Source organism: Agelaius phoeniceus, chromosome 21, assembly GCF_051311805.1.
Source record: "Agelaius phoeniceus isolate bAgePho1 chromosome 21, bAgePho1.hap1, whole genome shotgun sequence".
Lineage (NCBI taxonomy): Eukaryota > Metazoa > Chordata > Aves > Passeriformes > Icteridae > Agelaius > Agelaius phoeniceus.
This window is the reverse complement of record NC_135285.1, coordinates 2,401,840-2,427,968: the sequence shown is the minus strand read 5'-3', so window position 1 is coordinate 2,427,968 and position 26,129 is coordinate 2,401,840. Positions and strand designations below refer to the sequence as shown.

Below are 26,129 nucleotides of genomic sequence, written 5' to 3'. Positions count from 1 at the left end.
AAAAACAGAGCTCAGCAGGTCACTGAGCACTGCCAGGAGGGGTTTTCACCAGCCAGCATCCTGAACAGAGGCTCAGGAGCTGCTCTGCCTTTAGTCATCCCTAACAGAGCCTGGAAGGAGATCATTGGGCACCTGAAAACCCCCCTAAAAATGGTGCTTCTGCATGAGGAGCAATGTTCAGCAGAGAGATGGGACCAGATCAGCAATTCTGAGCCTCCAAACAAAAGCTCAGGGGCTTTGCCAGGGTGTCAGAGGCAGGGGTGTCTCAGCAGCAAGAGGAATTTTTGGTCATTAAGTGCTGGGTTGGAAATAAAGGCAAAGCAGCTGAGAAAGTGGTGCCCCTTCTCCTCCTCTTTGGTGTGAGGAAAGAGGACACTGGGGGCTCAAAGGAGCAGCAGATGACTGGAAATAACAAAGACTAAATTAGTTTAATTTCTGGCTGGGTAAATAGAAACAGTTGATAAAAACGCAGCCCTCAGAAGTGGCTGCCATGCTCTCCCAAGGAGTTCTGCTTTGTCTTTGTGGGAATTACCCTGTCTTGGCATCTCACATGTGTGGTATTTTTGGGGTCCCCTGTCGTGGGGAGGAAGGATGAATCTGACTCCATGTTCTTAGAAGGCTAATTTATAATTTTATGTTACTATATTATATTAAAGAATGCTATACTAAACTATATTAAAGAATAGAGAAAGGATATAGACAGAAGGCTTAACAAGATACTAATGAAAAACTCCTGACTCCTTCCAGAGTCCTGACACAGCCTGACTGTGATTGGTCATTAAGTTAAAACAATTCACATGTTGGAGAAACAGTCTCCAACCACATTCCAAAGCAGCAAAACACAGGAGAAGCAGATGAGATAATATTGTTTTCATTTTCTCTGAGGCTTCTCAGCTTCCCAGAAGAAAATTCTGGGCAAGGGATTTTTCTAGAAAACGTGACAGTGACACACACAGGGTTCGTTGCTGGAGGTGTCTGTTCCCATCTCTCTCAGGGGCTCAGGGCTCTGTTCTTCTAAAGAAAGCTGAAACCTGAAGTTCAGAAAGCTCTGCTGTGCCAAGGAATGGCCTTGAAATTACAGAGGGCTGGCAGAGAGAGGTGAAACCATTCCCAAATCCTGGCACTCCAGAACAGAAGCACTCCAGTTTGGTGTGAAAAAGGTGGATTTGGAAAGAATTAAAATGCAAAAGATGTGAAACTTGATTAGCCCTGAACAGGAAGATTTTAGAGTCTCTGAGCAAAGTGTTTTCCAAATGATTCATGTCCTTGTAAGATAAGAGAAACATCTTCAAAAGAATATTTGTGGGCTTATAAACTCTTTACTCTATGTGGAGAACTTGTAGTTCCCTGTTCTTCAAAAATTCCAGCCTTGGAGTTCCTGCAGTTCTGAGGAGTTCAGTGGAGAAAACAGCAGGAGCAAAATCATTTGCATGGATTGCATCACTTGGCACTTTTTAATTCCTCTGGAAAGGACAACTGCCTCCAAAGTGAAGGAGGGGAGGTTTAGGTGGAATTTTGGGAAGGAATCCTTCCCTGTGAGGGTGGGCAGGCCCTGGCACAGGGTGCCCAGAGCAGCTGGGGCTGCCCCTGCATCCCTGGCAGTGCCCAAGGCCAGGCTGGATGGGGCTTGGCTGGACAGGGCTTCCACCCCAAACCAGTCTGGGATTCTGTGATAATTCAAATTAGTGACATTAATGAGAAACATTAAAGTCACTTCACAGTGGTCCATGAGCAATAACCACAGTGTTAAATTAAAATGATTGTTGACTGAGGGGTGGTAGGGCACAGGGAAAGGAGTGATTTTAGTCACTCATACTTCCCTTGGTCCTAAAACAACACTTGAGGTAAAAACCTGAGCACTACAAAGGACAAGGGCACCTCCTGTCCAGCTCCAGCAACTACACAGAATATGTGAAAAACTACAGAGTAAAAACCATCTAAGGATTAAGACCTCATTTTATGAAGCACTGGAATACAGCTTTCCACTCTTCCTGCCTTGCATCAAAAATAAACGAGGGGGAAAAAATCGAACAAACCAAATGTTCAGGGAGGATATTAGAAATATTGGAAACCTGATGAGGCTTCCAGGGGAAGAGAGAGGATTGGGCATGATTGGTTCTGGGTGCTCTGGAGCAGGAAAAAATAAGATGAAACAAGGTAGAGGGAGATTAGAGAAAGAAAAGTAATTAAAAGAACTCCTGGATTCTTCCTCTTGCTGCAGAAAGGCAACGGATTGAAAGTGAGGGCAGGACACAGCTCCGTGGAGTTGTTTGGTTTTTAAAATCAAACTGGGTTTAACACATGGCACTCTTTGCTCCCAGAGTCAGTGAGGTCAAGGCTGGCAGAAGGATTTAAAAACAATTCAATATTCCCAGGAATAATGACCAAATCCTCCAGAGTTCCATTAGAGCAGAATCCCAGGAGCTTTTGCTTTCCCTTTGTGCACACAGCTCTTGCCTGGGGCTGCTGCAAGATTTCTGTCCCCTTCTGTCTGTCCTCCCTGGCTGGATCTCCCCCCTCCAGTCCTGGAGAAGGAATTCCAGATCATTTCAGGGCTGAAATCCCCAAACCAGATGTGGGAAGTCCCCGTGGACGGCACAGTCCCAGTTTACTGGAGCCTGGATTCTCTGCTCTGCTTTGCCTTCACGCTGCATTTTCATTCTAAGATTTTATTAACACTGCTAAGCTGATTTTAATTACTGTTATTATTCAGCTGTACTAGGAGGCTCTTTTATATTCCTATTGTATTCTCAACAATGCCTTTCCAGAGTATTTTTAACATTCCCTGATTCAGCTCTTTTGCATGCACTTCCCTGTTCCACAAAGCCTTCTGACTTGTGTGTTATTGGGCTGAAAAATGTGCATTTTCCAGCAGTTTCACTTGACATTGGTGTGGCATTTATTCAGCCCTGGCAACATAGAAATGGAAGAGCCAGGAATTCCCACAGGGATGGGAACTGGAGCAGAGGTTTACTGTACATTTTATAATTTCTCCATCCCAAGTTTCTCACAAGTTCAGCTGGTGATGGGCAGAGCAGGCCCCAGAGTGACACAGAGCCACCCTCAACCCTGCAGGGGAATTCTCATCTCTGTTTTAGTGATGGAGATCAGGATTAAGAGACCAAAAATCACCAAGAGCCTTAAAAGCAAGACAGAATGAGAAAGGGAGAAGCCCAGAGAACCCTGCTCCAGCCACTGGGCAAGGCAGGAATTAATCTGAGTTAGAGGCTGCACAGAAGCTGTAAACTAATGAGAAGACAAATTCTCAATGGAAAAGAAAGGGAATTCTTCATTTTCTGATTTCTCCAGAAGCACAGAATGAAGGGTGGCTGCCTGAGTTGCTGCCAAACAGTCACAGTGAATAAAAGTCTGACAACACAAGTGGCCCTCAATTGTCACCCAGTGCAGTGCCACAAGAAATAATGGGTTTAAAGCACCACATAAAGTGCTGATATTTCTATTTTACATTTCAGTTGTAAAGAGCAAAGATTAAACTCATCTGTCTAAAATGGCACCCAGGAATCCATTTGAGAAACCAGCACTTCTTTTCCTCCCCATCATTGTTTTAAAAGGCCTTTTCACTTGGCTCAGATGTTGAAAAGCAAGCAAGGAGGGAATTAACCCCCATTTTCTTGGTGCTGCATGAAAGAATTGACTGTGGTTATGTCAATATATAAATATCAGCTCCTCCATAAAGCAGGAAGGTTATTGGTAATCGTTGCAGTCTGATAAAAATGCTATTTTCTGTTAAATTGATGTGTCTGGGTCCTGGTTAAAGTTGCTCACGCCTTGCAATAAAGAGCAATGTTCAGTTCCAGTGGTTATAAATCAATGTTAATATGGGCTGGGGGGAGCTTCATACAAGTGATCTTTGTAGCTCATAAAATGCCACTTGGGTGGGTTTTATCAGCACAGAAAGAAAGGCTGATAAACCAGCTGGGGCAGGGAGTAAATAAAACAGAAATTACTCATGGAAGGGAACAGTTCCTCCCTGTGCAGGCTTTGGGCACTCCATCACTGTGGGTGCAACAGCCTGACCAAAAAGTGAGAAAGCAAAGCTCATTTTCTCTCTTTCTGACCAAGCTGTTGCATCCACAGATCACTTTTTATATTATCCTGTATTAGGACAATTGCTTTGATCTCAGCAATAAAGCTGGCTCAGCTCTTTAGTTTTGCTTAAACCAAACCAAGATATTTTTGCAATAACTTTGGTGCGAACACTCAGAAATAATTCCAACAAAACCAATGAGTGCTGGCCAGGCCCTCCCAGGCTTGGCCACACCAAGGACTCATTCTGGAGCCCATCACTGTGGCCAGCTGGGGTCTGTGTACAAATCACAATCAGGACAGGACTGCTGGGAACGTGCCTTGAGCTGGTTTATTTTCCAGCATCAGTCTCGTTACATGGTGATGGCAATGGGAAGATGCCACCAGCTCACATCCCAGGCAGCAAAGAACTTCATGTTACAACTTACTTTAAAAGTTTTTTCACCACAAAGCAAAAGCACATTGACAGTAGTTCCATCCAACCACTACCTTTGGTTAAACAATGTTTGCTTATTTCAAATACAATACCTGCTTGTGAGCCTTAAAACACAATGCACAGAGCTCCATTATTAAGCTTCAACCTTCCTAATATCTTGCTAGATAAACTTTTCTGTAGTTTAGGGAGTTATTCTAGACAAGCATTAATACACAGACCATTGTTCTATTTGTCTTTGCTTTTCTACATTTTACATATATTTTCTGCTGACCAATCTCATGGCTACTGCTTAGCTGTAATCACAGTTCTGCTGCCTCTAGAGCCTGCCTTTTGCAGCTTTCCCAAAACCCTCTGATTTTGTGGATTCCCACACATCACCAGAGCTCCCTTGCCCCTTGCCACATCCAGGCCAGCCTGGGAGATGCCAGCCTTACCTGCTTTGAAGATCCACTCCAGGTAGCCGTTGAGCTCGCGCTCGATCTGCTGCTGCCTGCGGAGCTTCAGGAACGCCCGGCGGTTCTCCACCCGCTCCCGCTCCTTGGCAAATTCACTGCGGGCACACAAGAGAGGGAAAACCCATCACAGGCAGCCAGGGCAGGCACACAGCCCTCCCCCAGCCTTCCAGAGGAGCTCAGGGAGCCTGTGGAGTCCAGGATGGGAGGAGGGAGTAGAAAGCACAGCAAGGGACTCGTTGTTTTCCTGGTGCCTTGTGCAGGCTGACCTAGAACAGAGGCTGGACAGAGCTAAAGAATAAAGCAGGGATTTGGGTTTAAATTTGGGATTTTTGGGTATTAAAAGTCTCCATGGATCCAGCTTGGGCAGCACAAGAGCCCAGCCAGGGCTGCACCCAGGATGAACCAAAATGGCCCCAAAATGCACAACCAGGCACGGGGTCTCTCCCTGGGATCAGTTCTGCTCCATTTGCATCTTGCAGTTCATTGTCCCATCCCAGCTTTAGCCCCTGCAGTCCCATCCTTGTTTTTCTCTCTCCAGCCCACGGGGTTTGTGCTCTTGGGCTGAGATTTGGGTCATTTGTCCTTGGTGCCCAGCTGGAGCAGGAATTGTTTTGTCTCCCTGCTCTGTGCACAGAGCTCAGCATGCCCTGATGTGAAGCCCAGACCCACACACTAAAGCAGCACAGAATGTGAAAAATAGAAAAGCTAAAACCTGAGGCATCAGTCCAACAAATTATTCCTCAGCTGCCTCTCTGATCCTGAAAAAGACCTGAAGAATTCCATGTGCATACACCACAGCCATTCATGAAACACAAATTATCATCCTCAATGCTAAAAACCATCCTCCAGCTCTCTCCACAGCACAATCTCCTCTAGAAGCCAAGATTGTCACAGACATCAGAATTTTTCTAAAGGGATCTGCTCTTCCCTGTCAGTCTTTCTTCAAGCTTTCCCAGGCTTTGGTGATTGTGACAAGCACAGGTCAAATGAGAACTCAGTGGGGATGGGTTGAGGTGAAATCTCCCAGATGTCCTGGGCTGAGGATAAAAATGTTCCTGCTGTTTGCTAAAATCCCATGGAAAGCAAGAGTCTGGATGTCATCACTGGAACAGGGCAGGCAGAAAGGAAAGGTCACCCAACCATCACAGAAATCACGTCCAGGTACATCCTGCTGGTCTAGCTTGAAATGAAGGTGAGAAAAAAATGCAGCCACCAGCCTGACAACCCACACTGGGGCTTTCCTCAAGGTAATTCCTGGCACCTCTGGAATGTTCTGATTTTCTGGACAAATAAAGGTGTCCAGCTGCCATTTATGGAGCTCTGACCAGCCCCTGCAATCCCTATTTAAGCTCATACTGGAGTGTCTCCCACAAGAGCTTTGTGTGGTTAAATGTGGGATCAAGAGGCTTCAGTCCCCCAGCACATCTTAACTCTTCTGGTCCTTCATACCCTCAGTTTACTAATAATTAATCAGCTAACTAATGATTTTTACTAAAATCCCACCCATACATGCTTATCAAAAGCCAACAAGGAACAGGAACTGCGAGAAGGGTGGAAGAATGGGGGGAAAAATTGGAAAAAGGATCTCCAACTGCCAGGGGCAGCTTTGCATTCCCAATCTGCAGCTGCTCCTTCAAAGGTGCCACTTGTGCTTTGTTTGGCAGGGATGTGACCCACGCAGAAAGGACTGAGGGGGGATTCAGCACTGATGGGAGAGCTGAGCTGGAATCTTCATTTTGAGCACATCCCAGGCTCCTGACTCCCCTCTCCTGTCCCCACCTGCCAGGACAGCCCCTGGCCCCATTCTTGGAGTCCAAACACAGCTCTGAGCCTGTTGTGTTGTGATTTCAGGTTTTACCCCAGAACCTCGGGTCCCTCAGGATAATTCCCTCCCAGGTGTGTCAGTCACCTCTCCTTTCCCCTCCCAGCACTGTCTGTCACTCCTGGCATTCCAGAAGGGCACTGAGTGATTGGCAGATCCAAAGGATGCCCTCTACCCCTGGGGGGCACTGGGCCATCCAGGTGTCCTTTGTCCCTTTGTCCCTCCCCTCCTGTCCCTGCTTGGTGCCTCCCTGCCCCTTCCCTGCCCTCTCCCCGGGGTTAAAGGAGCAGCAGCCACGGGCTCAGGGAGTTCTGTTGGAGCTGGTGCTGCATTCAGAGGCCTGAGGGCCAGAATAAAGCTCTGGATCCAAACCCTCCATCAGAACCGACTCCTTTCCTTCACCATCGCCTTAAAGCTTCTCCACAGAGGGAAACCTGAGGGGCAGCCCCTGTTATGGGGGGAAGCTCCATCCCAGCAGCACCAGAGCTCCTGCAGGCCTGGACTTGTCTGCAGTGCTCAGCAGCAGCACCCAGGCAGGCAAAAGTGTCTGTGGGGTGAAACACCACACACCCAGGCAGCCAAAAGTGTCTGTGGGGTGAAACACCACACACCCAGCCTGCCAAAAGTGTCTGTGGGGTGAAACACCACACACCCAGCCTGCCAAAAGTGTCTGTGGGGTGAAACACCACACACCCAGCCTGCCAAAAGTGTCTGTGGGGTGAAACACCACACACCCAGCCGGCCAAAATGTCTGTGGGGTGAAACACCACAGTGCTGCTGTTTGGTTCAGCACCAAGGCCCAGACAAGCTCAGGCACATCCCATCCTGCTGTATTGGTAATTATTCCAATATGACCAAGCAGCTCCTCCCTGGCACTCAGCACATCCCCGGGGTGATCCCACATCCTGCAGTGTCAGCTGTGTCACCCCTCCTCCCTTTTCATGCTCTCATTCCTGCTCCTTGCCCTGTTGCCTGGGGCCATGGAGCTTCCCTCAGTCTGGATTTGTGTCTGGATGCTGAAAAATTGCAATGCAAGATGTTTTCTATTACCATCTTTGTCAAGTGGGCAGTTTGCCTTATCTCTCTCTTTGAGTGACCACATTCACTCCTCCCTGAGAGGGGACATCTGCTGATAACAGCCATTGAATGTCCCTGCATGGCTGATAAGAACTACAGCATCCCACTGGGAGATGTGAGCCCAGAGGGAGGAGCCAAGCATTGCTACCCAGATATAATCCAGAGGTTTGGAGACACCAGCACGGCTTCTCCACTGGATTCCCCAGAGGAACAGCAGCTGCCTCTCCTTCCACTGGATCTTCAGAGGCAGAATCCATCCTTCTCTACAGGACCCCTGCTCCAGCAGAACCAGCCCTGACACTGCAGGAGGGCTGAGCCACATTTCCAATGGGACTGTGCCAGCACCCTGACCCACAGGGTGTCAGGCTGGGTTCTGACTCTGGCAGTGTTGTTCTAGTGTACTGCATTGTTGATTTTATCCTTTTATTTTTTCTTCCCTATTAAAGAACTGTTATTTTCTGCTCCCATATTTTTGCCTGAGAGCCCCTTAATTTAAAATTTATAGCAATTGGGAGGGGTGGGAAGGGTTTACATTCTCCATTTCAGGGGAGGCTCCTGCCTTCCTTAGCAGACTCCTGTCTTTCCAAACCAAGACACTGGAGCCAGAGGAATGAGATCAGCACAAGGTGACAATGAGCATTTCATTTTCCAGGCGTGGCGTTGGGGGCTGGCGTCAGCACAGCTTCCCAAAGGAGGAGACAGCAGCAGTGGGAAGTTTCCTGGAGGACCCCCGTGGGCAGGAAGGACAGCAGATGAGCCATGGCACTGCTCCCTCACCCCTCAGGAGCAGCAAAGGGAGAGCTCTCCTTGCAGAGCTTTTCATCTTCTGCCAGGTCCTGTCTGGCCTGAGGACAGTAAAAGTTACCCAGGACTTGTCTCTTTTATCACAGCTTTCTATTGCAGAGTCACAAAACAGAAAAGACCCACAAGGATCAGAGTCCAGAATCTCAAGTGGAAAGTCTGTACTTTAAAAGTGGAAGAAAATGAGGGAGAAACTGCTGGAAGTTGCAAACCTTCAGCAGTTTCTGTATAGGTAAACACAGATCTCCCAAGGTACCAGTGAGGGACATTGTGAGGTTAAAGCCACCTGTGCCCTCCTGCTCCCTGGAACTGGCAGCTTTGGCCACCACAGAATCCCAGAATTGTTTGGGTTGGAAGGGACCTCAAAGCCCATCCAGTGCCACCCCTGCCATGGGCAGGGACACCTCCCACTGTCCCAGGCTGCTCCCAGCCCTGTCCAGCCTAGCCTTGGGCACTGCCAGGGATCCAGGGGCAGCCCCAGCTGCTCTGGGCACCCTGTGCCAGGGCCTGCCCACCCTCACAGGGAACAATTCCTAATTCCCAATCTCCCATCTGACCCTGCAATCCGACAGTGGGAAGCCATTCCTTATTGTCCTGTCCCTCCATCCCTTATCCCCTGTCTCTCTCCATCTTCCCTGTCAGCCCCTCCAGGCCCTGCAAGGCCACACTGAGGTCCCCCCAAAGCTTCTCCTGTGCAGGTGAACAATCCCAGCTGTCCCAGCCTCTCCTCCCAGCAGAGCTGCTCCATCCCCTGATCCCCCTGGTGCCTCCTCTGGGTCTCTGCAGCAGCTCCAGCTCCTGCCTGTGCTGGGCCAGGGCTGGGGCAGCTCTGCAGGTGGGGTCTCACCTGAGCACAGGGCACAGGGCACAATCCCCCCTGCCCTGCTGCCCACGCTGGGCTCAGCCCAGGGCAGGGGCTCAGGGCTGGGGCAGCTCCAGCTCTCACCCCCAGCACCCCCAGCTCCCTCTCAGGGCTGCTCCAGCTGCTCACCCCAGCCTGGATTGGTCCTGGGGGTCCTCCTGACCCAGGGGCAGCTCCAGCACTGCTGGAACCTCCTGAGGTTCCTGTGGGCCACAGCCTTGTCCAGGCACTGCTGTAGAATTTGGGAATGTAACATCCAGGAGAAGGCAATTCCTTGGGTCCCTGCCCATCAAATTCCTCCTGAATGCTCCAGAGCTGCTGCACAAGCAGGTTCAAGACTGGAGGGTCTTGATTTAGGATCTTCCTGGTGAGAGGAGCTCCACTTGTTCTTTCTCTTTTAAGGAGATGGCAGAGAGGTTTGGTGAAGCTGGGACTTGTTAAAAAGAGGGTTTTCAATGTGAAATGAAATAATAATTATGTGTGTCTCTTCCACTATGTCCATCACCATTCAAGAACTGAAATATTCCCCATTTGCTGCAACTAGAAAACTCCCAGAATTTCCCTTTGAGAGCTCTTCAAGAGATTTCAGAACAGATTCAAAGAAAAGGGGGGAATGATATCAAAATGCCTTATTTCATCTAAAAATATTTCAACTGAAGTTTCCCTGCCAGCTCCAAATGAAAACACAGAGAGCCCCATGGGAAGGCTTGGGAGCAGTAAATAGGTTTCCTCTTTTATTCAGCATAATTCCCATTTATGGCATTGACTTGCAAAAATCTCCCAAATCACCAGAAAGGAAAAACCTGAGCAGGAATTTGCTGCTTCCTGCCCAGTTTTACCTCCAGGATTTTTTCAGAGCTGGTTTTCCACCCTTTGGCCAGTTCTGGAATGTGTAATGATGTTTTTCTGTGAGGGTGGAGAGGTCTTGGCACAGAGCAGCTGTGGCTGCCCTGGATCCCTGGCAGTGCCAAGGCCAGGATGGGCTGGGAGCAGCCTGGGATGGTGGAAGGTGCCCCTGCCCGGGTTGTAGCTGATTGCACAGAGAAAGCAGGAACAAGCAGGATTCCAAGGCAGTGCATCCATCATGGAAACCACATCCAGTCAGGCTCCTCGTGTCACATTTTTCTCCTGGAGAGTGGCTGGTGCTTAGTGTCACCAGGAAATGGATGGTGGCTGCTTTCCACCTTGGTGGGTGGAGGAGGGAAATCAATCTCGCTGTGAAATATGTGCTGAGACAGCCACTCCAGGGCAATTCCAGAGCCCCCCGAGCCACACAAGAGACAGACTCAGCTCCTCAATAACCACCAGGGTCAGTAAACTTAATAAACTAATGAAATTCTTGTAACTGCTTGATCCACGTTGGCCTTAAATTAAAAATCCTGTCACGCCAAAGAGGGATAAAAATCAACAACCCACAATCTTCATCCCCTGAGTGTGTGATTAACTGTCCTGTGTGACAGCAGAGAGCTGGGATGGAGCATCCTAAATTCTCCTCCTGCTCTGGCTTGCATGGCACACGCCCAGGGCAGCGGCAGTGCAAGACTGATGGCATCCTCAAACCTCTGCAATTCGGGTTTGCTGCTCAGAAATCAGCCAGAAACGCTTCCCACAGGCGGGGAAGAGGCAGAGAGAGATGAGACAGCACCGCTGTCATCCTTGTGCTAATAGTGCTGGTGATTAGCGACTTGTAATTACAGCACAGGTAATTAGCTCCTCATTGAGAAAGATCCCACGTTCAGATCTCAGGAAATCTCAGACTCTACACAGCAGAGCAGCCGCCATCCCCGGAGATGAAGTGCTGCTGAGAAAGCAGCAGATCTTGGAAGGACTCAGCCTGCCACTCCTGGAAAGAAGCTGAGAAGAACTTTTGGAATTTCAAGTCTTCAAATTAACATAAAAAAAAAAATCCAGTGAGTTTTAGAACTGGCTTGGTTTCCAGCCCAAGTACATCCAAGAATTGCATAAAGTTGGGCCTGGATGGCAAATGACACCTCAGGAGCCATGGGGACAGCCAGTCCTGCCTGGAAGTGGGAAATCCAGGACTCCTGGACAACTGACCAAAAGCAGAAGCCATTTATTGTTTACCTTACACACATTTTTGTAGATTCTACAAACTACCAAGTACACACTTCTTGACTGGTGCCTTTGTCCTGTTCACTCATTTTCTGCCTGCATTTCTCAGGGTATGTGATTGGTTACAGTCCGGGTGTTTCACAGCCCTCTGGTATCCAGTTCTTGCTGTCTTGGTAGTCAGTTTTTCAGCCTCTTCTTTCTTAATTCAGCACAATTTATGTTCCAGTAGCCTTGATGAATTCCTGAGGCTTTGATAACAAACTCAGAAGCAGGCTGGCTGCACACTATGGCCTAACCCTTGCAAATACACTGAAACACCTGGAGAAACAAGGATTGCTAAAGCAATGGATGGCAAATGGCACCTCAGGAGCCATGGGGACAGCCAGGTCTGCCTGGAGGGACAAGGATTCCATAAGGGATTCCATAAAGCAGTGGATGGCAGGTGGCACCTCAGGAGCTGTCACCATGATATTTTATGAAAAATTCCTTCACCAAGATTTTTCTCCTGAGAAGCTGAGAAGCCTCAGAAAAGAAATGCAAACAATAATTATCTGATTGCTTGGAATGTGGTTTAGAGGTTGCTTACCAACAGGTGCATCTTTGATTGTTCCATGTGGATTGTTTTTAATTAATGGCCAATCCCAGTCCAGCTGTGTTGGGACTCTCTGAGTCACAGGTTTTTATTATTCATTCTTGTCTAGCCTTCTGATGACTCTTTAATATAGTTTTAGTATATCATTATCATATCATATCATATATCAGCCTTCTGAGAACTGGGAGTCAATTCTCATCTTTCACCTCATCCTGGGGACCCTCACAACACCACAACAATTGGTGACCACAAGGAGCCATGGGGACAGCCAGTCCTGCCTGGAATAACAAGGGTTGATAAAGCAATGGATGACAGTGACACCTCAGCAGACACAGGGACAGCCAGTCCTGCCTGGAGGAATGCAGCCCTGGGCATCAGATCAGGGATCAGGCACCCCAAAGGCAACAACCTTTGGATTTTCTCCCTGAAACTCTTGAAGGAGAGGAGGAAAGGCAACCACAGCAGAGGCTGAAGGAGCCACAGCAGCAGCAGGAGGGAAGGGATGGGGGAAAGGAAGGAGGGACTTATTCCCTGTGGCACACAAAGCTGGGAGGATGTTGGTGAGTTAGAAATACACTGTTAGAAGTTAGAAACCTGGCTTGGGGAAGAAGAATCTGAATAGAAAAGCAGTGCCATTTCCAGCTGCCTGGACATGACCCAGAGCTAGGAAGATGCAAACCCAAGAGGACAAATCTTAGCTGGCCCTTTGCACCCACACGGGCCGCAAACAGAATGACAGGAGAGCAGTAAAACCATGGATTTCTTCCCCATAGAATCAGTCCTTTACCACAGCAAGGATCAGGAAAAGTTCAGGATGAGCTGACTTTGATTATTCTCATCCACAGACAAAATCCTCAGAAATCTGCAGGCAAAACTAAAAATAATTTGATGCCTCTGACTTACTGCTCTGAAAACATGAATAGAGATGAACGTGGTGTATTGTTAAATCACTGGTTTCAAATAGCTCTAAAAATCAGGACCAGGTCACCACTGAACACAGGGAAAGCATCTTGATTGGAAAGGCCCCATGAAACAAGAAGGAAAAGCATGGAAATGCACCTCATTTGGGCAAGGAAAAACCTGAGGGAGGTGAAAGGAAACCCACCCATGGGGCACAGGGAGAGCACACTGAAAACTGCTGGAATGAGAGGAAACCAAACAATGGATTCACCTGAAAAGCCAGAATGTTTTTAGAATTCCTTTGTGCTGGTGACAGCACCTCTAAGATAAGTTTTACTGCAGTTTGCTGAAAAGTCTGAGTTTATTAAAGAAGGAAAGCCCAGCTCTGTGGCTCCTCAGCCACCCCAAGAAACACATTTTTGTTTCCATTTCACCTGGAGCTGCAGCCAGCCAGGAACCCCCTGGAAAAGGTCCAGACTGAGCCCAAAGAGCTGCTTAACCCATCCCACTGTCCAGTGCTGAGGAATAAGCACTGGATCCATCAATCCTGCACAGGGAGAGCTGCTCCTGCTCCCTCCTCATTGCTCTAAAGAGGGGAAATCTCATCTCTCCTCCAGCAGCTGATAAGGGATGGGAGTATCTCACAGAGAATCATCTCTGAGCACCCAGTCAGGCTTCAGAGTCACTTTAATCACTGCAACAAGAGCTTCAAATGCAGGCCAAAGATGGAAAATGTTCTGTATTTCTGGGGAGAGAAGGGAACAGCACAGAGGTGAAGCCTTCAATCCATCTTCCTCCCTCCTTTCCTTTGTCTGTCCATTCAGCTTGTGCCAATTTGATTTTGATTCCCCAAAATCTGATTTGAGAACTGCAAGTGCCACAGCTGGGCAAACCTGGCTGGAAGGAGGCACTGACAAAGGGAGAAAAAGGAGTTCAAAAGCCCCATTTATCTCCTTGCCTCAGCCTGCTGCAATTGCAGGATGAACCTCTGGTTCTGTTCAAGTTTCCACTCCCAGGACAAAGCAGAGGCCCCATGAAATTCAAATTTAGGTCTCCTCTGTATCATTTTTGTATTCTGGGCTTTGATTTCCATTGTGGCCCAAGAGAAGGGCAAATAAAGGAAGTGCAGCTCTCCTGGACTAACCAAAATCACAGAAGGAGCAAAGGACCCACATTCAGTAGGATCAGTCACTGCCCCCTCCAGCAAGAAACCAGGAAAGAAAAATTTCTCCCTCATTTCACGTTTGCAATGATGGCTTTGTTAAAAAGGGTGATGAGCAAAGAAAAAGGGAAAAAAGAATTCTGCTTTTTTTCTTCTCTTTCCCCTCCCTTTTAAGCACAGTCTTAGAACAGACTAAAAGCAAGGAGGAAGCCAGAATCTCATCTCTTTCCATGATGCAGCTCTTCTGCTGCAAATAATTAACACCAGGCAAAGTCAGATCACAGCAGGTACCAGGGCACTGGGAACAAATGAAGGATTGTCTGTGTAATGAGGGGAAGGAGGACACAAGAACACTTTGCCATTGTGACAAATTCATCAGCACCACTCTCCTCCAGCCTCTGCACGTCTTGCAGGCAGAGGTTTTATGATCTCAATCGGGCAAAAGCCCTCAGGATGGGAAAACCTGTCATGAAGTTCAGCAGGGCAGGCAGCTGGGGTCAGGGAGGTGGGGATGGGGCTGTGCTGCCTCCTGAGGAGCTGCTCCAACACCACAAAAACCTGGGTGACCCTGGGACAGCAGAGACACAGAGATCCCCCAGGGAGCCTGGAGCACAGCACGGGGAGGGTGTTTGGTGGGATCAAGCACCCAGGCTCCAGACTGCTCAGAAAAGGGTGAGAAAAAGAATTAAAGCCCTTTTTCCCTTGCCCCTTGTCCCCTCGAGGTGCCAGCACAGGTGGAGCTGTGTCCCCTGCCAGGCTCTCACTTGCACAGAGCTACTGCACCCATTCCAAACATCTCCCCAGAGTCCCTGTGATCCCTTAGGATTTGAGCTTTTATATTTTCCATATACTTGTAATCCTGCAATTCTTTAGTGTGTAACTCCAAACTCCACACACAGTGGGAGCTGCTGCTGCTTTCCCATGTGGGGCAGACACAACAATTCCTCTCCAGGCCTGGCAATCAAGGACGCCTCACTGCCTCAGGCCCCAGAGATGGAAACAAAAGGGAGTTTGGGGGAGAGCAAACCTGGGATAAATGACTTCATTACCTGAAGCTGTAATTAGCAGATGAACCCCCAATATGCAAATGGACCAAACTTATAAAAGTGAAAACCTGTGAAACCATTGTCCATTTTGGGTGTAGTCCCTGGGGGGCTTTGCCTGCCTGAAATGTACCTGAAGGCCTTCAATAAATATACCTGCTTTTTATTGCCTTATTTTTTTTCTGGCCTCTGTTTTTACGTAGCCTGAAAAAGGCATTACCTGCCCCAGGTGATCACACAAAACAGAGGTGTGGCACACCCAGGACAGAGCAGTTCTAAGGACAGCACATTGTCTCCAGCTCAGCCAGATGAGTAAACCCTGGCAGCAACCATCACTCTGCACTGCCTGGGCTGGAAATACCTCAGGCTTCACCATAAATATTTGAGGACATGACAAGCAACATTTTTCACACTCCAGAGGCGCAGACTCCCAGGATCCCAATGCATCACTCTGGGAGCGTGGCCTCTCTGGCCAGAATTCCGGCTGTCTCACCACCCTCAGCGCTCCCCCTGCCTGGATCCGTGCCAAAAAGCACTTAGCCTTGAAATAAGTTCAATCATCTTCCTCCCAGCATCCCAGGATAACGTTTATCCTCTTTGCATTGTGTAATCCAAAGCATCAAAACAGTTCAGCAATGTATTGTGTGGCATCATGCAGCTCATTAGCAGGCAAAATTAATACCCAAGCTGTAGGAAACCCCATAATCCCAGCAGGCTGTGGGAAATGCTGGGAGCTGGCAGGGGAACAGCAGCAGGAGGAGAAAACCAGCATTGAAGGGGCTACTGAGGGAGGGAACACTGGGAAGACAAAGTTGGGATGGGATGGGATGGGGAATGTCAGGGCAGTGGGTCCCTGGCCAGGTAATAATTGACATAGATTTAATGCATTTCAGAAGGCTACTAATAATCTCTTTTAAGAAACCCATACTTTTATAACCTAGTTTGTTACAGGTGGACTTAATTGGTCCTTTACTTAAAACACCATCACCATTGGCCAATTAAGAAACCACCCTTGGGTAAACAAATCTCCATAACACATTCCACATGTGCACAACAACAGGTGCAGCAGGTTAAGATGAGAATTGTTTCTCATTCTTTTCTCTGATCTTCTCACAGCCTTCCCCAGAAAGGCCTGGGAAAGTTGTGTTTCTCTCTCAGTGGCCAGAGAGCTGCTGCCCCAGGGGATGGGATGGGGATGGGGTTGAGGATGAGGTGCCCAGCCCTTGGGGACATAGGGCAATAAACCCAGAACTAAATCAGAAAAAGCTTCACTGTGGGGCAGCGCTTCTCAGGCACATGTGGGGGTCTTTCCCTCCTTGCTGCAAGCCATGGGCAGAGTTCAATAAAAAATTCATGGGAATCATCCCAGGGTGTTTTGTGGCCAGAAGGGAAGCTGTGACATCCTAAGCAGCAAATGAGCCTGTGTTTGAGGGATGCAGGAGGGCAGCTGGGGTCAGCACCTCCTGCCATGGTTTGCAGTCAGAACAATCTTGTGGTGCCACCAGAGGCAGCCAATCTTTTGTTGTTGTTGTTGTTTTGGGGGTTTTTTGCTTGTTTTTTTTCTATTTTTTTTTTTTGGTGGAAAAGTTGTATTCCCCTGTATTGCTCCCTAGATCACAAACAAAGAGTTTACAAATGATTTAATAAAATTAACCTCCCACTGCAGTCAGCACAGAAAGATGTTCCATGGGAAATACGTTATGGACACAAATTCCTAAATATTTTCACCACTGCAGTTGTTCCACTCTTAGAAAATGCCACCTCAATTTTTGGGAAGTAAGGTGCCCCAGCTTTTGAAACAGGGATAGCATCACCCAATGATGGCCTGGAGGGATGGGCAAGCAAAACTTGAAGCAGGTGTCAAATCTTCTAATTCCACCTAGTTTTCAATTATTTACTTTTATCATTTATATTTCCCCCTTTTTTGTGTGTGTCTGTGACTGGGGAGTCACCCCAGCACAATTCCCAGCACATGGATGGGCAGAACACAGCCATGCTCTGAATTCCAGAATTCCACAAGCAGAAGGAAATGAGCTCCTGGATGTTCTTGGGATCAAAAGGGAGAGGAATTTCTCCTCCTGCTCTCCTGGCCCTGTGCAGTCCTGAGCTCCCAAATCAGTTGTGACACTCAGCAAAAGCTCTGCAGAAGGAAATAATCTGTATTTTTCTGCTCTATTGGGTTCTGCAGGGCTGCTGAGTTTCCTTGGTTCACAGAACAACCAAGCACCAGGGAAGGAAAATAGAAAGGGGAGGAGTACAAAGTGAGGAGCAGGGAGGAAAATCCCCCACAAGGGACACAAAACCACTGCTCCAGTGGATGCTGAGTCCTGCTGGAGAGCCCCAGATATTCCAGAAAAACCAACCAAATTCCCTGGATTTCAGGAGCTGCTTCAATCACAGCTCCCTTGACCACTGCACCACTCCAGGAACTCTCACTGCCCCTGAATACAACACAGAATTCCCTGCATTTCCTGTATTTCTGTGATACACTTCCTTTATTTTCCAGTGCTCTCCAGCCTGGCAAGGAGGAGCTGATCCCAGTTTCCCCAGTCAGAGCCCCACCTTTGGCACTGGGGTGAGCAGGTCCAGCCCAGCACCCACCAGGAATCAGCTGGGGCCCAAGACTGGGGCTCATTTCTATATTCTGTCTTTTCCAAACTTCCACATCTCCCATCACTTCCCTGCCTTTGCTGTGCTACAGAATCATGGAATCCTTCAGGTTGGAAAAGGCCTCTAAAATCAGCAAATCCAACCATCAGCCATGGCCTCAAGTGCCATTTCCACACATTTTTTGAACATTTCCAGGGATGCTGACACCCTGGGCAGCCCATTCCAATGCTCCCCAAGCCTTTCCATGAAAAAACTCTTCTTATATCCAACCTAAGCCTCCCCTGGCATAACTTGAGGCCATTTCCTCTGATCCTGTCTCATAATTCCAGAAGAATCAGCAGAGAGGGAAGGTTCTTTGCTCTTTATTTCAACACAGGTTTCATCTCTTGTTGCACATTTTGGGAGCAGGTGATTCTGGGCATCCCAACAGGGTCAGTTTTCCAAGATTTCCTCAAACAGGCAAACCCAGGAGCCAAACCCACTCATAACTGGTATCTGCTCAGTGTTGATATGGATCCACAAATAATTCCAGAAAAGCAGAAAATTCCATCAAGATTTATGGCAAAACTCTCACAATTTAAGAAGAAGCTGAATAATTTGTTGTAATTTTTGATTTAGGCAGGGTTGGACAGGCTTGGAGCAGGAACTGGAGCTGATGCTGTCCCTGGGATGTGGTGGCTTCAGGTCCTTGAGTGAAGCTCTGTCCTATGGAAGTTAACTTCTCCATGTCTTTCTCCATGAAGAAACCCAGGCAAACAATAACTCCAAATTAAATTTCTCTTTTTTTTTTCCTTTTTTTTCCCATGGTGCTGTCTGGGCTTTTGGCTGCAGAGCACATTGCCAACAGTCTCTGCTTTCTGACTGAAAAGGGTTTTCCTTTTTTCTGGTGTCTTCTATCACTCCTCCACTTGGATATAGAATCATGGAATGGTCTGGGTTTCAAAGGACTTTAAAGCCCATCCAGTTCCACCCCTGCCATGGCAGGGACACCTCCCACTGTCCCAGGTGCTCCCAGCCCTGTCCAGCCTGGCCTTGGGCACTGCCCCAGCTGCTCTGGGCCTCCCCACCCTCACTGGGAAGGATCTTTATCCATTTTATATTATTTTTTCCTTCCCTGCTCAGCAGCTCCAAGCCCACCAGGAGCCCTGTGCTCCACACCTGTGCTGTGATGTTTATTTCCTCAGCCTCTCCCCAGGAATTATTCCAGGCAAGGACGTCAAACCACTCTGTGAAACAGAAATGAAAGGCTCCCTTCTGTGAGGAAGATTTTCTCATCCTCACCACTAACAAAGGGAATCCTGCCCAGAGCTGTTTTTAGGAGGAGATACACATTTATATAATATTCATATTTTGCCCCAAGCAACAAGAGGCTTTCAGGAGAGTCAGACAGAGGTCTCCAGCTCCTGCTCACCAAACCCCTTTGATTCCAGCACAAAGGAGCAGGAGCCTGCAGGATTTTGGGTTGGTTTCAATCTCACTGTGGAACAAGGGAAATGAGGCACCTAATGAACCACACTCAGCCCTGCTGGGGTGAGCCCTGAAAATCAGCCATCAGACAGAGCCTCTGATACACCAAGATGCCCTATAAATGTATTTGATCAATTATTTATGGCTTTGGTCAGTTATTGATCAGTTACAAATGGATTTGGCCAGTTATTGATCAGTTATAAATGGATTTGACCAGTTATTGATCAGTTATAAATGGCTTTGATCAGCTACTGATTGTGATGATTATTCCTGCCCTGAAGGGTGTGACACAACCTCACCCACAGCCCTCTCCCCTCCTCAGACACCACTGCTCTGCAGCCCACAGCCTGTGCTTTGAGAAGGAAAATAGTAACAAAATAATACAAATCAGCATTGATATGTTCTTTGGAAAACACTTTCCTTTCTCCAGCCACACAAAAAAAGAAGAGGAAAGGTGCAGCACTGAAGGGCTTTTACCACACATCAGCAACAACTCATTTTTATTTCCTCTGCTGCCAAGAGGCAGGAAAAAAAATCCAGATTTTAACACATTTCTATGATCTCAATCACCTGCATGATCTAAGAAGAAACTCAGTGCAGAATGAGGTGCCAAAGTCTGAGAGCTTTATAGTCCTGGGGTGAGTTAATTCCAGATCACATCTCCCCAGATGCTGGGAATGCTCCAGCTTCAGACTTGGCACCTTGATTCCTGCAAAGGCCCAAACCCAAACCTCAGTTGCAACAAAGTCCAAATTCCTGGCTGACCCCTGGTTTTGAACATCAAGGGACCAGCATGTCCCCAAAATCCAGATATTGGCTCAAGCAAGCAGAGATCAAACAAACAAAACAAGTCAACAAAAAAATCAGTGCAAGAAAACAAAAAAACACCAAAAAAAAAATCCCAAACCGGAGATCTTTTAATTACCTTGAGTTTGAGCTTCCCCTTTCCCCAGGCTGCATCAGTGGCATTATCCACATTTCCATGTCCCACTCCAGCATTTTATTGGCACCAGCAGGTTCCTGGTGGCATTTCAAGGCAGCACAGAAGTGTTGGCTGTACTGACCCAAATCAGCCTAATTCCACAAATGTGGGTTCAGAATCATCTCAGTGCAGGGTTTTCCACCAGCCTGTCCCCCCACCCTAGGGCTGTACAGAAATATTCCCCTGCAGGGAGAGGACAGGGTGGGATACGTGGGAAGGGGACACAGCAGGATGTGTCACCCATCTCTCTCAGTAATATCCCCCTAAAATCAACACTTCTTCCCTTTTAATATCCAGTGGGGACAGCAATTCAGAGTGCCTTACCCTGATAGGACGCCCAGCACCAAGTTGAGCATGAAGAAAGAGCCAATGATGATGAGAGGGATGAAGTAAAGCCAATTCCAGGTGTTTCCTGCAGCGTCGTTCGTCTGGAAACAGAGGGAGAAGGGAGAGACAAACACAAGAGTTATTTCCCTTGGAGAGAAAACACCACCCAGAACCTGCAGGGCAGAGGAGATTCCCCTTGGCATTCCACAGGAGTGCCCAGCACTGATGTCCTGGTCAGTCCTGCTGTGTTCAGCAGCTGCAATTCCAGCCAAAGAACTGATTGTCCCAACATCCACACCATGGGTTTTCCTCAGCTCCAGTGGGGAGAGCCCTCTGCTGTCTCTGATGGGGGGATGGAGTTCACAGGTGACACCAGGCTGGGTGGGATGTGCATGTGCTGGAGGGCAGCAGGCCCTGCCCAGGGTCACACCATGGGGTCACACCATGGCCTGAGGGTCAGCAAGGGTCCTGTCCTTGGGTCACAGCTCCAGGCTGGGGCTGGAAAGCTGGGAAAGGCCATGGGGTGCTGTAACAGTGGCTGGACATGAGCCCAGGTGGGCAAGAGGCCAATGGCACCTGGGCTGTCCCAGCCATGCTGTGTCCAGCAGGACCAGAGCAGTGACCACCCCTGTGCTGGGGCACCTCAAATCCTGTCTCCAGTCCTGGGCTCCTCAAGAAGGACCTTGAGGGGCTGGAGCTTGTCCAGGGAAGGGGCTGGAGCCCCAGGAGAGGCTGAGGGAGCTGGGCAGGGGCTCAGCCTGGAGCAGAGGAGGCTCAGGGGGCCCTTGTGGCTCTGCACAGCTCCTGACAGGAGGGGACAGCCAGGGGGGTCGGGCTGTGCTCCAGGGAACAGGGACAGGAGCAGAGGGAACGGCCTCAGGCTGGGCCAGGGGAGGTTTAGATTGGACATTAGGGAAAATTCCTTCATGGAAATGCTGCCCAGAGCAGTGGTGGAGTCCCATCCCTGAAGGGATTTAAAAGCAGTGTAGGGGACATGGTGAGTTTAAAAGCAGTGCTGGGGGAATGATGACTTTAAAGGCCTTTTCCAACCTAAAACAATTCCTCAGTCCAGGCTGACCCTGCTGCAGGACCAAACCCCATTTTTAGGTGGCCTAACCCTGTGCAGGCTCCCTGCTCCTCCCTCCCCAGCTCCACATTTCCATCTGAATGGGGCCACTCCAGCAGGGAACCACAGCCTTCCCTAAAGCCAGGCTGCAGTTCAGCCCAGGATCTGCTCACACCCAGACAAGGAGTCTGCAAGAAACCCAGGATCTCTGGAATGCTGGAATTCCACATCTGCTCACTCAGCACCTCGGGCTCCTGCCAGCCAAACCCACCCTGAGCAGGCAGCAGTGGCAGATGAACAGGAGGGGAGGGTGGTGCAGTTTGTGACAAAGTTTCTGCATTCATCAGCCATGAGGGAGCTCTTTGGGGAAGTGCTGAACAGGAGAATGCCACATGGCCATTGACAGAATCCCAGTGCTGAGGAAAATGCAAATTCCTCTCTTGTGCGGGAAGAATGCAGCAATCTGAAGATCTGATGTTGGGTGGAAGGAAAAGGAGAAGGGGAGCAAAAAGGAAAGTATAGACCTAAACACATTCTTCTCATCCTTCTCCCTCCTCCTGCAGAGGGTAGAAAACACCAGGAGCCCTGGGCTCACCTCCCTGCCCAAAGGCAGAGCCTACAGAGAAGAGCTCAAACACCACCTGGCAAAAACAGCATTAATTCTGATATTGGTGCTTTAACTTATTATCTTATATATATCTTATATCTTATCTTATTATGACTTATTATCTTTCTGATGCTTTCTGGTCACTCTTCCCAATCACATTCCCAAGAGTAATTTTGCTTGCAGGATTCACAGAAGGAAATGCTTTAAATTTGCTTTACCTCAGCCATGCATGTACCTGGTGCCACCTGAAAAGTCTCTGTGTAAGAAGTCACCCAATAAACAGGCAAAACCTACATCACAGCATTTCTGACAGGTGATAACATTTATTGCACTGACACAAGTAAATTCTTGCATTCTCCTTGTCCTTTTGCAGAGGGTAAAAAAACCCAGGAACCCTGAGCTCAGCTCCCTCCCCAAAAACTGCTTTCAAACACCAACTGGCAAAGACTGTGTTCATTCTAATTGATATTGGTGCCTTTAACTTATTATCTGTGCTGCTTTTGGCCAGTGTTCCCAATCATATTTTCAAGAATAATTTTGCTTGCAGGACTCAGAAAAGGAAGCACTTTCAATGTGTTTTACCTCAGCTGTGCATGTACCTGCTGCCACCTCAAAAGTCTCTGTATGAGAAGTCACCCAATGAAGAGCAAACCCCAAACTGTCAGAGTATTTCTCACAGGTGATTTATAACATTTATATATCAATGCAGGGAGCCCCCAGCCAGGGAATAATGTGTTCTGACTCCATGATTCAGAAGGCTGAACAATTGCTTTATTAAGCTAGATTATATTACACTACATACTATACTCTATCCTCTACTATACTACTAAACTACACTAAAGAAAAACCCATGACCCTTTCCACACAGTCACAACACAGCTTTGACCCAACTGCTCAATCAGTCCAAACAACCATCAGCAGAGTCCAATTAACAAACTCTCTTCACTAAACAATCTCCATAACACATTCCACATGTGCCAAACAAGAGGAGCAGCAAACAGAGATAAGAATTGTTTTCTCTTCAGTCTCTGAGCTTTCTCACTGCCTTCCTCATTGCTGTTCACCCAATGAACAGCAACCCCCAAACTGTCAGAGTATTTCTCACAGGTGATAACATTTATAACATTTATATATCAATGCAGGGAGCCCCCAGCCAGGGAATAATGTGTGCTGGCTCCATGATTCAGAAGGCTGAACAATTATTTATTAAGCTAATTATATTACACTACATACTATACTCTACTCAATACTATACTACAAAACTACACTAAAGAAAAACCCATGACCCTTTCCACACAGTCACAACACAGCTTTGACCCAACTGCTCAATCAGTCCAAACAACCATCAGCAGAGTCCAATTAACAAACTCTCTTCACTAAACAATCTCCATAACACATTCCACATGTGCCAAACAAGAGGAGCAGCAAATAGAGATAAGAATTTTCTCTTTCTGAGCTTTCTCACGGCCTTCCTCAGGAAAAATCCAGGAAGAGAGAATTATGTCTCTCTGTGTTGAAAGAGTATGTGAATACCACAATTTATATAGAACATTTATAACTCTGACACAAGTAAATGCCCCTGAGGTTTGTTAATAGGGTGCATATCTGCACAAATCCTTCCTCCAGGATCAAACACGAGACCAGCATCTCCCCAAATAGCAAACACCTCTCAGGAATGGCTGTGTCAGTTGATCAGTGACTCAGAGGAGAGGAATGGGCACTCAGCAACTTCACCACAATCCCCCTGCTCAAGGTGAGGGACAAATGGATCTGAGGAGAAACAGCCCAGAGCAGAAACACAGGGATGGCTCTGAGCTGCCCAATTAGGGTTTTGAAGGCCTTTGGAATAGCTGACATCCCACCCCAATTCTTCATTCCCTGGTTTGGCTTTCCATTCTTCTCTCTCTTTGCTTTCAGCTCTCTCCTTGCCCTGTTCTGCCCTGCATCTCTGCAGATGGGCTCAGAGGGAACAGGGAAACTCATCCTCAGTGCTTCCTTCCCAACATGAGGGATAAAGGAGCCAGTGATGATGAGAGGGATGAAGTAAAGCCAATTCCAGGGGTTGCCTGTGGCATCATTTGTCTGGAAACAGAGAAAAAGGAGGAGTGGCGAAGTGTCTGGGGCAATTTTATATTTAGGGTTTTATATTTTCTTCAGCTCTGATCTGGTCAATCAAACATCTCTGCTTGCAGCAAGCAGATCCCATCCAGTGAGGGCTCGATGTTCCCTTGCAGCTCAGGACATTCCATGGTTCTGTGAGGCTGGGAATGCTGTCAGCAGCCAAGGGGGGCTGCAGGAGGGAACAGATGGGAGAAGGGAAAAGCACAGAAACATGCAAAGGGAGTGCAGTGGGTTCACTGCTGACAAATGATCATTCATCATTTATTTCTCCATTTGAAGCCCAAACTTGGCGACAGATCCACAATTCCATGCCATAATCAAAGCCCTTAAAAACGAAATGTGTTGAAATACAACCAATTACCCACCCTGCCCTGAGCATCTGCTGGGTTACCTCCTGCTCAGGGCAGGGCAGGGGCTGGCTCTGTTTGCTCTGCCTCACTCACGAGGATCCAGGACAAACTCCCCTTTGGATATGGTGACAAACACCAGGCAAAAATGGTGACAAAGTGCTCCTGAGAAAGCACAGCCTCCTTGGATGTGCAGCACCTTTCCCAGGGCTCCCAAGTGTGACAGATGAGTAATGTCATGGTTGACTCTCACAATTAAAAGGCAAATATCCTGTATATATGTAAGGAGAAGTTTTATAGATTTATAGTTATGTTTTATAACAATTAAAAGGCAAATATGTATATATGTTAAGAGAAGTTTTATACATTTATAGTTTTTGTTTTATGGATTTATAGGTTTTGTTTTATGGACTTATGTTTTATCACAATTAAAAGGTAAATATCATGTATATAGGTTAGGAGAAGTTTTGTAGATTTACAGTTATGTTTTACCCCCCTTGTGTTGTTATCAGGGGTGCCCTGGGTTTGGGACATTTGGGAGGGCTGGCTTGCTGCTATGGCCACAGCTGACCTCCAAAAAAGATGTCAGGAAGTGAATTCCACCACTGGAGAGTGAAGAAGGAGTCGATGGACAGAACTTTGGGGGGGCTAAAGGGTTAAAAGGTGAAGCCTCCATTGTGTGGGTGAGCACATGGTGGGAAAAATCCTCTGCTCCCCACGCTGTAATATTGTCTCTATTCAGTCTTCTGTTGTATTTTTTGATAAGGTTTTAATAAACCTTTTAAATGTGTTGGAAGTGACTCTCATTTCTCACACAAGCGAGCTGGAACCCAAGCACAGGGTACAGCCCCTGCTCTGCCACAGGGAGAGGCTTTAACCACTCAAAACCTGTTTGCTGCCAGGAAAACCAAACTCCTTCCCCCAGGGAAAGCCCCCAGAGTCTCACAGGCAGCTCTGTCTGCCCTGAGCCCTTCATCCACAGAGCCACTGAGCTCCAGGCTCACTCATTAAGCAGGAGGAGCCAAGAGATCAAATCAATTTTTATGTTTCAGCTACAACATTTCACTGCTGTAACGTCTGGCAGTCTGTCAGTGCCACTTGTGCCCACAGAGATGTAACAGGAGGGCAAGAGAAATGAAATACTCAACACAACGTGCCAGAATTACAGCCAGAAATTCAGGAGGTGCTCACAGAGGGCTCTCACACTGCTCCTCAGCCTTCTGGTTAAAAACAGCCATGGGGCTCTTCACAAGCACCCCTGAGCAGTGCCCACACCCAGCCCCAGGAATGCCCTGGGCATGGAAAGATCCACATCCCCTAAATGTGACAGCA

General features: G+C 47.9%; 1 protein-coding gene across 10 annotated transcripts in view; it reads right to left on the bottom strand.

The window, feature by feature from the left end:
- The window catches only part of CACNA1B (calcium voltage-gated channel subunit alpha1 B), a 337,207-nt gene that overhangs the window by 158,344 nt on the left and 152,734 nt on the right, over positions 1-26,129 (bottom strand). For all 10 annotated transcript variants that reach the window (XM_077189241.1, XM_077189242.1, XM_077189243.1 and 7 more), the window contains exons 7-8: positions 20,654-20,757; positions 4,918-5,033 (exon numbers count right to left, since the gene is read on the bottom strand). In XM_077189241.1, the coding sequence (XP_077045356.1) occupies positions 4,918-5,033; positions 20,654-20,757 (220 nt within the window). The remainder of the gene's footprint in view (positions 1-4,917; positions 5,034-20,653; positions 20,758-26,129) is intronic.